Consider the following 13671-nt stretch of genomic DNA (forward strand, 5'->3'; position numbering starts at 1 on the left):
GAAGTCTAGCAACTTCGCACCGACCGTGGCCAGTGCCAAAGAGCCACGCTGAGCCGAAGTCTACCGAACTGAAACGACGTTAGACGTATGTTAGGTGTTTTCGTTACGGAATTTCTTGATTCAAAACTAAACTTTAAAAAATTTCGAAAGTTTTAGCTACTTTACTATACATTCACCCCGCAGATTCCAGTACGTGCTGGCAGCGGCGACATCTATCGCGACGAAACAGAACGAGGAGACTCTGACGTACCTCAACCAGGGGCAGCCCTACGAGATCAAACTCAAGAAGCTCGGCGACCTCTCACACTACAAGGGCAAGATACTCAAGGTACTATCGAATAAAGTGTTAAAAATGTACCTACTATTTGAGAAGTTGATTCATAGGCAGTTGATGGACCTACGTTATTTGGTCGAGTTATGTCAATTCAATATTATAGTTTGTGCGTTTTAAGATGATATGGGTGACAGGTTTCATATTCCTCACTACGGATTTTTTTTACAAGAAAACAAAAAAAAAAAACAAAATGTAATAAATTATATTCCATCTACAAAAACAAACGATTCCTATAATTGTAAAATGAATAAAAATGAAAAGTTGCTAAATGCTAACTTATTAATAATATAAAATTATATTATTAACTGTGAAATAGTGTATAAAATTATTGTTACGAAAATATTTGAAAAATGTCAGATGCATGAAACGGAACATATGCCAATAGAGATTGACACTATTGAATCGAAATCAAATCGATAAAAAGGGCGGCCATTTTAAATCGCCAGCGCCACTCTGAAACGTCAGTACGAATTCGATAATTTCGATTGCAATTCCTTTACGAAGTGATTCGATATTTTTAAATTATCAATTAATTTTTTTAGGTAAGTTCCCTACTATAATCGTGTACTGTTTGGCTGGGCTTGACATAACGTGACCAAAGTACGTTGGTCCGCCATCTGCCTATGAATCAACTTCTCAAATAGCACATTTTTAACACTGACTGTTTTAACGCTGTTTTGTCGATGGTTTATTTATTCATTAGCGCTACACACCATGGTCAAAGTGAATCAAGACTATGCATTTCATATTTATAATAGTAAACGATTATGGAATACAATAAACTCACTTTATAAACATCGGACCAGTTTATGCCTGGTTACTATGTTTTTTTCATGAGTCTATATGAGTCTATTCAATAAGATCGTTGATTGTTTTATTTGTCCGTGGTTGCTTAAACGCGCTATTGAATAGTGAATAAACATGAGAAACCGGGCACAACTGTGTCCATCCATTCCACATCTCTAATAATTGATTAAGTCAATAATTACGAATCTTTTGATAGATGGCGCTGAATGCTGATATAATAAAGTTATTTAAAAACATCTTACAGTAAATTATAAAGTGACAATAGTTTCAGTCTTCTTTTTAACCCCCGACAAAAAAGAGGAGTGTTATAACTTTGAGGTGTCTGTTTGTCCGTCTGTGTGTATGTCTGTCGGTCGCATCGTAGCATCTGAACGGATGGACCGATTTCGATCTAATTTTTTTACCTGCTTGCTTGCTACGAACTGTACAGTATATTAAACTTGAATGTTGTGTGTTATACAGAGTATAATCAAGATCTGCTTCCACGAACGTCGCCTGCAGTACATGGAGCCGCAGCAGATCGCGCAGTGGCACGCCGAGCGACCCGGCGAGCGGATCATTGAGGTAATGATTATCATTACCCGCCGCGACCTGGCCGCTATTGGCCTAAAAGACAGCCAATGTATATCGGTATGGTGTCGTTTTCGCTTCTGATTCATCAACAGCGACAGCCAATGAACGAGAAAAAGAGTATAACATCATAGTCGTACACGCTCAATCTGGCATCAGTTCAGTCCATCAATCTGAGATTGACGCCAGATTGATGGCTAAAAAGTACACAATAAAAAATGATCAGTCCATCAATCCATGTGTTACACGTTCAGTTTCGCGTCAATCTTTACCAGATTGATGAGAATCTGAACGTGTAACCTCCGACAATGTGTTAAAGTTTACACAAACAAGAGCTTTATAGAATGTATTCGTTGTGCAGGTGGACGTGCCGCTATCTTACGGCGTGATCCGCGTGGAGCAGCCGGCCTGCCTCAACGCGCTGCACGTATACTGGGACCCCACCAAAGACGTCGGCGTATACATCAAGGTATGTAACAATGTCTAAATTCTAAAGCTCTAAAACGTAATTATCACTTTAATACGTATGATGTTATTAAAAATCGATTTCTGAAAATATTATTAATAATTGGAGGGGGGATTGTCTATGTAAAACCGTGTTGATAGAAAATTTTAAAAAGTTTAGAAAATGGTAACTATTAAAACGTGGTGCTGAGAATAATGTGCCGAGGTCAGGAACTTCAAAGAAGTTAGTAATTTTAGGGCTAGTGAAATAGTTATTGACAATACATATTTAGTTTTCGGCAGGCGATCTTCTGACTATATTATACCAATGTCTTGTACTAAATTTTTAATGATTAGCTGAATTTTCAAACTTGATATTCTTCACCTCCTCCAGTCTAAATCGCAGACGTTGTAGTTTCCCTGGCCTGGATAATCAAATAATCAATTAACCTCAAATATTCCTAATTCTTAAACTTTAATCCAGGTGAATTGCATTTCGACGGAGTTCACGGCTAAGAAGCACGGCGGCGAGAAGGGTGTGCCGTTCCGCATACAGGTGGAGACCAGCCTCGCCGACCAGCCGCTCCGCCTGCACGCCGCCGCCTGCCAGATCAAGGTAGAGTGGACCTTTTGTTGGTAGCAAATAGAGCCCAAACGTTGTTAAATTCCATTCTCTTACAACAACTTTCATGTGTAAACTGACAACCAATAAACATGCGCCACGACTTATTGACCAATGATTGTACCGTGAGCGACCGCGACCAACAGAAATTCAAATAAAATGCCACTCTATTAAGTATGACTTTATGTTTCATTTTCTACCGACATTGGTAGCAGTTTCAAGCGACCTATGCAGCCGATGCTTAAAGCTTCAGTCTCGAAGGTGATATAAATATTTTAATACACGAGTAATAGTGACAAGTAGCGATGGGTCAACTTAATTTCTACGACCGAACCATAATAAAAGGAGAGGAAGTAAGTTATCGTCATACAAAGGCACCGCGCGCGGCTTGTATGTGTGCGCCATAGTATCAATGCGTCGCCACGTACCGCACACAACAAAATCTCGGCCAGTTTAGCTTCGTGGGTACCGCCGAGATTTTGTGGTGTGCGGTACTATAGTATACTATAGGTACTATAGCGCACACATACAAGCCGCGCGCGATGCCTTTGTATGAAGATAACTTACTTCCCCTCCTTTTACTATGACCGAACTTTTCAATACAATACTGAAACATAACGTCACCCAGTAGCGGCCTTATCCATTGCGAGGCCCCGGGCGGCAAGTCTTTGCGAGGCCCTTTGACCTTTGTCTTCCAAAAAATACCTTGCGAGTCCCCTGCAAGCGCGAGGCCCCGGGCGATTGCCCTGTTCGCCACCCTCCAGGGCCGCTACTAACGTCACCCGCTCTATTCTGTTCAGGTGTTCAAGCTGAAGGGTGCTGACCGCAAGCACAAGCAGGATCGGGAGAAGGTGCTGCGGCGGCCGCGCATGGATCTCGACAAGTACCAGCCCGGCTGCGACGCCACCATACTCACCACCGTACGTGTACCTGAAATTGAAAACCTTTAAAACAATAAACAATAAAACATCTTTATTAAACACACAAGGGACAAACAAAAGAATAATTGTCGGTTAGGTATGGCTAAGTAATGCCCGCACCAAATGTCAAAGGTTAAGCCACTCAAGGCTTCGACCGCATTTTACGTCGCACGTCATGCCAGAATATTAAGGACGCTATCACATTTTTTCACAAATATCAGCGATTTTCAGGTACCATTTTAAAGAATTAGGAGTCACACTCCAAGGATATTTTGGTTTCAAATGAAAGATAACATATTCATCTCCACGTCTATACCATAAAAAATTTATAGCCGCATACAAAATTTTCATATAAATGCGTTTTAACCATCACAATAATCGCAAAAGATTAAAAAAATGGGATTTGATTAGGTACCATTATAGCTAAATACACTGAACTAAGGAAAATAAATATACAAAAAAATTGTTGCTTATTATACGAATAGTTAAATATTTTATATAAAAATAAATAACATTTCCATTTATAAGAAAAATAAGAAACTCAAATTTCTTCATACATTTTCGCCCTATCAAGAAAGCGGCGAGCGTCGTAACCGCCACTGTACAAGGCGCGCTGATATTGAATGTTATTTTAATGTCCTTAACGTCGATATTCGTACTGACCTGCTAATTTTTGTCATAATTTTTGTGATAGCGTCCTTATAGTAGGGGAGGTACTGCTATTTATTGCTAAGTCATTTCATACCGCTTGTCGTTTGTCCAGCGGTAGCTTAATATTTATCAATCAATATAATCAGCGTCAGTCGCCGCACCCGTAGTGGGATGTTAACTGAGAGTATTTCAAAGTTGTAAAAAAATAATTGCGAAAAGTGATTTTATACCGAATGAAAATTTTATGGATGATTATTGAGGTCATGCTTAACCAAAAATGCACCGTCAGCCGTATCGCAGACGGGGGATTCAACGCCAGTCGCGTTACTGAACTATGTTAAAAAATTAAAATATAAAGTAATTTCATACCGTACAAAATTTGTACAGGTGAATGTTGATACCTTTTTAATAATAAAGACCACCGTCAGTCGTTAATATGCGGGTGGAAAGCCCGTCAGCCAGCGATATAATCTATAACCAATATAGCCCTACTTCGCGCTCAATGTATCCTAGGGCGTCGCGTAGACGACATTTCCACTTGCAAATATTCACCTGACGGCCATTTTCGTTTGAATTAACCATAAAATTGTCTCACATAGCAATTTTAAGTAATTCATTCGATAGTCAATATGTATTTGTGAAGAAGAATTATATACATTTTACATTAAAAGCGCCATCTGTTGTTATATACTAAAACTAAAATAGCACCTACCGAACCAAAACGTGTATAATCTAGATATGAACCTTTATTGGGTGCGAATTGGGATCTTTTTAATGTCAATTCAATACGATTCCCAACAACAACTTTGAGATACTCTCAATTTTTATTCCATCCATACTGAAGTAGCTGACGATCAAAACTCTTATGTATTAATAGAATAGTATTATTGTTACGATTTTCGCTCGGTATGAAATGACTTTTTAAAATGAGCGCGACCTCCCCTACTATTAACAGAAACGTTGTCAAACGTCGAACAAAACTTTTTGCTTACTAGTTTGTCTATGCTGGCGGTGCCTAGCTAGCGTAAAAACATTGCAATAATATGTCCTATTTTACACATTGAGCTGTGATGAAAACGCGTACTCTTCATTAATTTCATTATAAACTGTAAAACACATGATTTTCTTGACTATACGGTATCAACATCAACTCCCTTAGTAATAAAAATAGTTACAGAAAGTTTATGCTAAATAATTTTTCTCACCTCCGGGAAACGTCAACTTTCGTCCCGCTGCGCTTACCGATGTTGCCGTTTTACGTCTCCGTCGAGGAGAAAAATAGTATACGCACAATGGGCAGTAAATAAGAAAGCCTGTGTTTTTTTTTGACATTTCTTATTTTCCTGCCCTAGGTGCGTAATGTACTATTTTTGTCCTTGTCTATTATAAACCACCTTTTCAAACGTAACAAGAACAAAACTTTGTACATTTTATGCATTGGTGTAGCAATATTATTTTCATTTATTCTTTATGTCAGCTGTCCAACGAAGCCCTGCAGCCTCCACCGTCCCTGGTCACCACGTCTTCACCACCATACTCGCCGGACATGTGGTGAGTACCCTACTATCGTTACATGTTTCACACTCTGTTCAGCGGGCTTAGGCAGAGCATAACTTAAAGATCGCTCAGCGGAATTGGAAGGACGGTCTGCGCATTTTTACAATATCAAAAACAATAGCATTCGATAACGTGCCATCATTACTCATTAGTGATCAGTGATCTAACTTTTGGGCCTAATTTCACTAACATCTGTAGTGTTAACAGCTTGTTAAAATGTCAAGTCTTCTCTTTCATTCATATGAAAAACGAAAGAGGTGACGTGATACTAATTCGATCATTAACTTTAACAGTTGTTGGTGAAATTGGGGCTTAATAATTGTAAAGAAGTCTGATCATTGATTTATTAATACTTTAGGGTGTATACGTGTTCCTTGTAGAGAGTTCACTGTGAAAGTAGCAGCGCTGAAAGACGAATTTTTTTTTTTCACTTTTGTATGGGCAAGGGCCCGAGCGTCACGAGTTTCCCCATACAAAAGTGAAAAAAAAATTTGGTCTGTCAGCGCTGCTACTTTCACATTGAACTCTTTACAAGGAACACGTACACACCCTAAAGTATTATCACTCATTTTTGTTATACCCTGTATATTCACTTGACAGATAAATTATTCAGAGGTTCATTTTTAAGAACTTTATTTTAAAAGGGGAAAATGGCATACTTACTTACACAAGATATCGCTTTCAACATGATTCAATAATTTAGGGCAATATGAACTGCCTATAGATGTCGCTATAGATATCGATACAATTTTTTTCAATCAAGTTTGATAGAAATATAAAAAACCATTATATCATCTTAAATCTACAAAACATCTTGTTTTAATTATTATAATGCCGTTAGATCCTTTAATCATTATTATTTCATTAAAAATGGTCCAGTTTTGTAAGATTCATCTTACAAAATCGATACCAGTGATTCGAAATGGCACATCACTAGTTAAGTTTAAAAATAGAACAGCTTGTTAAACTGAGTTCTCTCTCCGGCCCTATATTAACATATTATTGCTCAATTGCGGCCCTTGTTGGTCAATTGACAATTTAGTGGTGTGACACGCACACTCAGCTCAAACGCAGTAGCACGACCAATTGAATTTATGAACGCAAATTGGGAAAATTTAAACACTACTGAGTATTTTCATTCCATGTAGTTTATTTAGTAGTGTGTTCTAGCGTTTTGTTAAAACATTTATAAAACGCTAGAACACAATGGTGTTCTAGCTTTTTATAAATGTGTTCTGGATAATGATCCATGTTAGGTAATTTTATAGATTTATTACAATTTTTACCGTATCAAAAGGCGTTTCAACCTACAAAATCTATATTCTTATTTCTTATATAATTATAAAAATAGATTTCCAAATGTATTAGTCGCGCTAAAACTCGAAAGCGGTTGAACGGATTGGGCTGATTTTAGTCTTAAAATATTTGTAGAAGTCCAGGAAAGGTTTTAAAGTGACACGAAGTTTACCGGCACAGCTAGTATTATATAAAAAAGCGGCCAAGTGCGAGTTGGACTCGCCCATGGAGGGTTCCTTAGCAACAATAAGTTTTATTTTTATGAAATTAAAAGGTTTTTGATTTATTTTTATATTTCAGTTGATTTAATGAAAGTTATAAATTAAGGTTTACCATTTATGACGTATAAAAAAACTACTTGTTAGATTTCGATCAAACCAAATTTCGTTGGTAGTTTTTATAGTAATGTACATATCATAATATATTTTTTTAGATTTATCATGCCTCTACTTTAGAAGTTAGAGGGGGGGACGGGACACATTTTATCACTTTGGAAGAGTCTCTCTCGCAAACTATTCAGGTTAGAAAAAAATGATATTAGAAACCTCAACATGATTTTTGAAGACCTATCCATAGATACCCCACAAGCATAGGTTAGATGAAAAAAAAAATTTTTGTTTCAGTTGTACCTATGGGGACCCCTAAAATTTTTAATATTTTTTCCATTGTTGTATCAAAATCTTAATGCGGTTCACAGACTACATCTACTTACCAAGTTTCATTAGTATAGCTCTTATAGGTTCGGAGAAAAGTGGCTGTGACATACGGACGGACAGACAGACAGACAGACAGACATGACGAATCTATAGGGGTTCCGTTTTGAAAATGGATTTTCAATTGTGTTAGTAACGCTAAAACTCGAAAACGGCTGAACGGATTGGGCTAATTTTAGTCTTAAAATATTCGCAGAAGTCCAGGGAAGGTTTTAAAGTGACACGAAGTTCACCGGGACAGCTAGTACTTATTAAATAATTACTATACAGTACCTCTATGATCGATGTAATGTTATAATCGAGCATTGAGCAATTACTATTGCCTCTTAGACTTTAGGAGCCAAATGAATACTTAGTTACCACCATCGTTTGAAAAATTAATGATAGCGGATGTGGTAATGATGCAAATTGGAAGTTGTTATGGATGAAATTAAATTGCATTTATTTTTACTTGCCGTTAATGTCCCATTGCTGTTCAAAACAGGTGAAAGGTCAAGATAATAAAACGACGACAACATGACATCACAAACGATGTCTAATGTGATAAATTATGACAATTGGCTCATGTGTACCGGGACCGTCTTTGGAGATATTTTCTTCATGATGATTGACGTTTCGGTTTTACACATAATTGATGGAAATAGTATACAGGATGTAACAAAATCAAAATGATAATACTTAAGGGTGTGTATGAGTGTCCTTTATAGAGTTCACTGTAAAAGTAGCATCGCTGAAAGAGTATCTTTTTCTTTTATTTTGTATGGGCAAATTCATGACGCTGGGGCACTTGCCCATACAATTATAAAGAGGACTCATAATATCCTCACTTTGTTCTGTTGAACCCTGTATATCTCCTACTGACATTGCGACCTATGCCGCCGCTGCTGGCTCTGTATGTCTCCTACTTTAAATATTAAGAAAAAAACAATTGTTGATTCGATATTTCTTTCTTAAAAATATCATATAAAATCGAAATTACTTGCCCTATAATTAGTAGGTATGTTATATGCTCATTTAAGTATGTAAAATTCTTTATTCTGAAAATTTTATTTTTACAATTAGCAATAATGTATTCCAGATATAACTTTATTAATAAAAGTTACTAAAATATATTACAAATTAGTATCTAAAATTATCGCATCATTTGTGTTTGCGTATTAATTCATGAAACTGCCGAATGGATTTGATAAATTGCTTGTAAATAAATTTTCTGTCTACATATTATTTCGCTTCTAATAAATGCAATTTACCTTTTTCCGTCTTTTTACTATAAAGTAAAAAGACGGAAAAAGGTAAGTGTTGAGAAAATAGGTGGAAAAAAAATAGGATCATCTGTTTTTTAGTGAGTAAGTAATAATTATTATTGTACTAAGAAAAGGATTTCAAGTATTATAATTTACAGGAATTCACGAAAGCCCGAATTTATTTAAAGTGCCAGGCACATATTTCCAAAAGTACCAATACGCCTGTAAACAATCCAATTTAAAGCCAGTTTACAGCAGTTGTCGACAAATTGATAGATATATTTCAAATACTCAATTGACCGAAACTGTGCACCTATTATTGTATCCGGTTCGCTGCCGATACGACTCAGGCATCTAGCGTTTTCATCAAAAAATATCTTCTTATGACTATAGCCTATACGCCTATAATACTCAGTTCGTATCTACTGTGTTATAATTCGCGATAAAGTTTTTCACATTGCATGTCATAATAATTTATTATAATGTGCAGTGTGAACTGAATCGATATAAACCGATTTAATATCTTGCCCATCACTAGTGCCGTGACGTTGTACGCACCAACGTGAGCCGGCCGCGGCCGCGGCAAACCGATTCGATCCGGTTTTGATCCAATCGTCGAGCGCGTTTCAACTTTTAACTCTCGAGTCTCGACTCTCGGCCAATGAGACGCCATTTCGTCCAGTATCATTCGGTCGGTGCTTCTCGATGTTGCGTTGCTTTGTTTGTGTTTTTATTTTCGTGCAATCGGGCGCATTTACAGCTTACGAATCCTAATTTTCTTTCCGCTAACCGGTATTATCTCGTCGCTCGCGTATCCAACGTTTATAAATAATCTCGCGTTCACGAAATATCGCAGTGATAAACTCATTTCCAGCGAGGACATCGATGATAATGTTGGACAAGTGAAAAGTGAAAACTCTCTAGGGATAGTCAATCATTAGTGCGCGTTCTGTTAGGTTCAGCCGAGACCAATGATAGTTGCGGGGGCTCGCGGTTTAGCTATGGTGGTTTCCAGAGGCGGAGCGTATCCTATCAAGTCTGGTGCTTTCATCTTCTTCAACTTGACCAGACAGGACTATAGCTGACGAGGAATATGCTCGTTCTCGAGCAGAGACTGAGTGCACGGCATTTGGGTCGTGGGGTGGTCCTGAGAGCGCGTCTCGTGCACGGCGTGGAGACCCACGGGTGGCGCATGAAGTTCAGTTTACTGAAGACCGAGGTGGAGATCGAGGCCGCCCCGGCCATCTACCGGGAGCTGGCCAGGAAGCTGAGGGCTGTGAACGTCCACGTTAGACCTTTCCGCTCGCGATTACCGTAATTATCATTTTTGTTATCCGCTAAAAATAATATTGTGACCTAATTGTTGACACTTGGCACTCACTTTTATAGCTCTATTCTGCAATGTGTTAGAAATATTTAAACAATAATTAAAACATGCCACAATATGCCTTTCGTGAATGCCCCAGGCATTGAATAATGCAGATTTTCGCATGTTGAGGAAATAAGAAACAGCCATAAGTTTACTCAACAATAAAGAAAATGATGTTAGGAACAATTAATAATAGACGGAATTTATATATTATATTCTACAGATAATTGTTTTTTGCAACTATGTACCTCTATTGATAAAATATGTAATACCTGTGAAGTACATAGTAGTAATTGTTTTAAGTGCGACTAATACAGGTACAATGAAGTGTTCTGCAACACTGTTGTAAACAATGTACTTAAGGACACCGACTAACCTTGCGATGTTCTTATTGCCTATATAAATATATAACTTGCGATGCTCAATGTTAAGAATCATACTATAGCAATGAAATTATTATGCTTAGATCTGAAATTGTGAATGACCTACTTTTAAATTTGCTTTCAATCATAGTCATAAAGGGTGTATCTGTATCATCTGAAAGGTCTGTCTTTAACTTTCTGACATAACATCTAAGTTATGTCAGAAAGCTAAATCTATATATTAATATGTGAGAGAAAAACTTTGTAACCCTTTTTACGAAAAATGGGGAAACGTAGGTGCATGAAATTTCTCACAGTTATAGTTTATATGGTGAAGGAGTGCATCGAGCTAATATTATTTTAAAATTATACTTTTATCATATATATTTTTAATAAATAAAACTTTACACATACTGTGACACTACTACTAGGAAAAATGACAGATTTTTGAGTGACAAGCCTATACATACGAATTATACTCTTTTATTTATGGTTTAAGTCTGTTGACAACAAGTTGACAAATTGAAAATGTAATCCATTTGTTTTTTTATTTAATTTTAGATAGTATTAGACAATGCTTTGAGATCAGCTGAGTCCCAGAGACAAGAATTGAAAAAAACTATGAAGTCAATATTTTTTACAAAATATAGGTAGTAGTCCTAATGTCGTTGCAAGGTCGAATTTCGACCATTGGGCGATCTCTAGTATCTTTAAACGAGCAATTCTTGTATAAGTATATATAATTGGAATCTCGGAATCGGCTCCAACAATTTTCATGAAATTTTGTATATAGGGGGTTTCGGGGGCGATAAATCGATCTAGCTAGGAATCATTTCTAGAAAATGTCATTTTATTCGTGTTTTATCGAATACCGAGCAAAGCTATACTGCTAGTTTTCATACTACTTATATAATATAGGCGAGTAAACCTGTTTTAAGTATAATATTGGGTGTGCAAGGTCACTATAATAATATTCTCAATAAATATTTCACACATGGTATATATAATTATAATAGCTAAGAAATAAAAACATTGAAATGTATGGCATACTTGAATAATGAATACATTGAGTCACTGAAGACTACAAGTCATCGGAAAGACAATTGTATTGGAAGGCCAATAAAAATTTAAAAGGACATTTACATGGGTAATGGGTATAACTGGAACACAACTTTTTACAAAAGTCTTATAATAAGTTTTTTAGAGATAAAGAAAAATATGTATATAGAAAAGCTATTTCTCGATAATTATTTCATTTTTGGTCATTTAAACAATGGAAATGATATTTCTTCAAGCAAGTGTACAATCTCGTCTTGTGGTTTATTTGAAATTTTAATCCTTTTTTGTATTAACTAACAAGGCAACTTGCAATGATATTAGATAGAAACTGAGGAGGTTCTAGAAGCATTTTTTCCACTTACTCCACTTAGTGGTCACGGACATCCTGTCTTTAACCCCTGATTGTTATTTGATCTTCCTCACTGGTAGGTCATTAGACTTCTTACTGATAGGATATGTTACAAACATAAAAGCTTATAGTTGAGGTAACACAACATATTATGTAGTTTTAATTTATGTGTAATTAACTAATTATATATAAATTTAAAAAATTATGTAACTTGTATTTATACTTATTTAAAATTACTAACTATAAAAAATGGGAAAAGACATAAAAGCAACACATATTTTAAATATAGGTATACTCTTTAAAGTGCAAGCACATACGACATACATATATAAACTTTTATGGTTTTCATTGACAAATAAAGTAAAAGGAATTGTTTAAATTGCTAATTCAATTGTTTTTGTTGCAGTGTGGCACCAAAAGCTGTTGCAAGTCCCATACTGGTTAACAATCCAGTTCTGTCCCAGCCTGGTGAGTTAATTGTTAAATTGTTGGCATTACTAATTAGTAATTAGGTTCAAGTCTGCCTAGATCCAGATTTAGCCTTGGAATGATTAATAAACATTTTACTAGGTAATTTAAATCTAAATACTTTTGGAACATTTGAAGTCTATTTTCTTAAGTCTAATTGAGTTAAAAATTTAAGGATTTAAAATAAAAAAGTGTTTGTTTTTTGTTTCAGCGATTTTGTCTTCAAACAATCAAATGAAACCTCTATACTGCCAAGAGTAAGTAAAATTGATATATATATAATTTTTTGATCATAGCTTTATTTACTTTAAATTTTCTAAACAATTCAGAAAAACTATTACTACTACTAATCTAACCACATCCTACAGTCCAGTGTTTTTCAATCTGTGGGTCGCGAAGCCTTACTCGGGGGGTCGCCGACAGAAAGAAAAAGTTGAGGTGTTAATTATAATAGATAAATATAGCAAATTAGGAAAAATCATTACCTTTAATACCTTTTACCTTTAATACCTTTTAATAAAATTATTTCTTTGACATGAGGGGGTCGCCAGTATATTTCAATCTGTAAAGAGGTCGCGAAATCAAAAAGATTAAAAAACACTGCTATAGTCTATAGTCTAGCCATTCGCTTTTTGATCCAAACCACTACTACAATTTAAAATATTTCATGAAGTTTACTGATTTTTGTTCTAATTTGACAATGTTTCACCAGTGGGGGCGATGTGAAAGTGAGCTCGCCGACGTGTCACTCTCCCGGCGCCATCCTGCCGGACCTGCCGCAGTCCGCTGAGGATCCAGATAAGGTTTGCACATTTTGCTCATTTATATTGATACTAGATTGTGTCCTTAAGGCAAAAAAAATGTTTATCGCTCGGGAACGGCACATTTTTTCCGGTATATAAAACT

The 13671-nt window shown here is 36.1% G+C and overlaps 1 protein-coding gene across 5 annotated transcripts in view; it reads left to right on the forward strand.

Annotated features, from left to right (window-relative positions):
- LOC121739924 (transcription factor CP2-like protein 1) overlaps positions 1-13671 on the forward strand; it is a 48552-nt gene that overhangs the window by 31420 nt on the left and 3461 nt on the right. For all 5 annotated transcript variants that reach the window (XM_042132534.1, XM_042132535.1, XM_042132537.1 and 2 more), the window contains 9 exons: positions 184-328; positions 1604-1705; positions 2073-2180; positions 2640-2771; positions 3578-3697; positions 5826-5899; positions 12704-12765; positions 12977-13022; positions 13478-13568. In XM_042132534.1, the coding sequence (XP_041988468.1) occupies positions 184-328; positions 1604-1705; positions 2073-2180; positions 2640-2771; positions 3578-3697; positions 5826-5899; positions 12704-12765; positions 12977-13022; positions 13478-13568 (880 nt within the window). The remainder of the gene's footprint in view (positions 1-183; positions 329-1603; positions 1706-2072; positions 2181-2639; positions 2772-3577; positions 3698-5825; positions 5900-12703; positions 12766-12976; positions 13023-13477; positions 13569-13671) is intronic.

Source organism: Aricia agestis, chromosome 2 (genome assembly GCF_905147365.1).
Source record: "Aricia agestis chromosome 2, ilAriAges1.1, whole genome shotgun sequence".
In the NCBI taxonomy this organism is placed as follows: domain Eukaryota; kingdom Metazoa; phylum Arthropoda; class Insecta; order Lepidoptera; family Lycaenidae; genus Aricia; species Aricia agestis.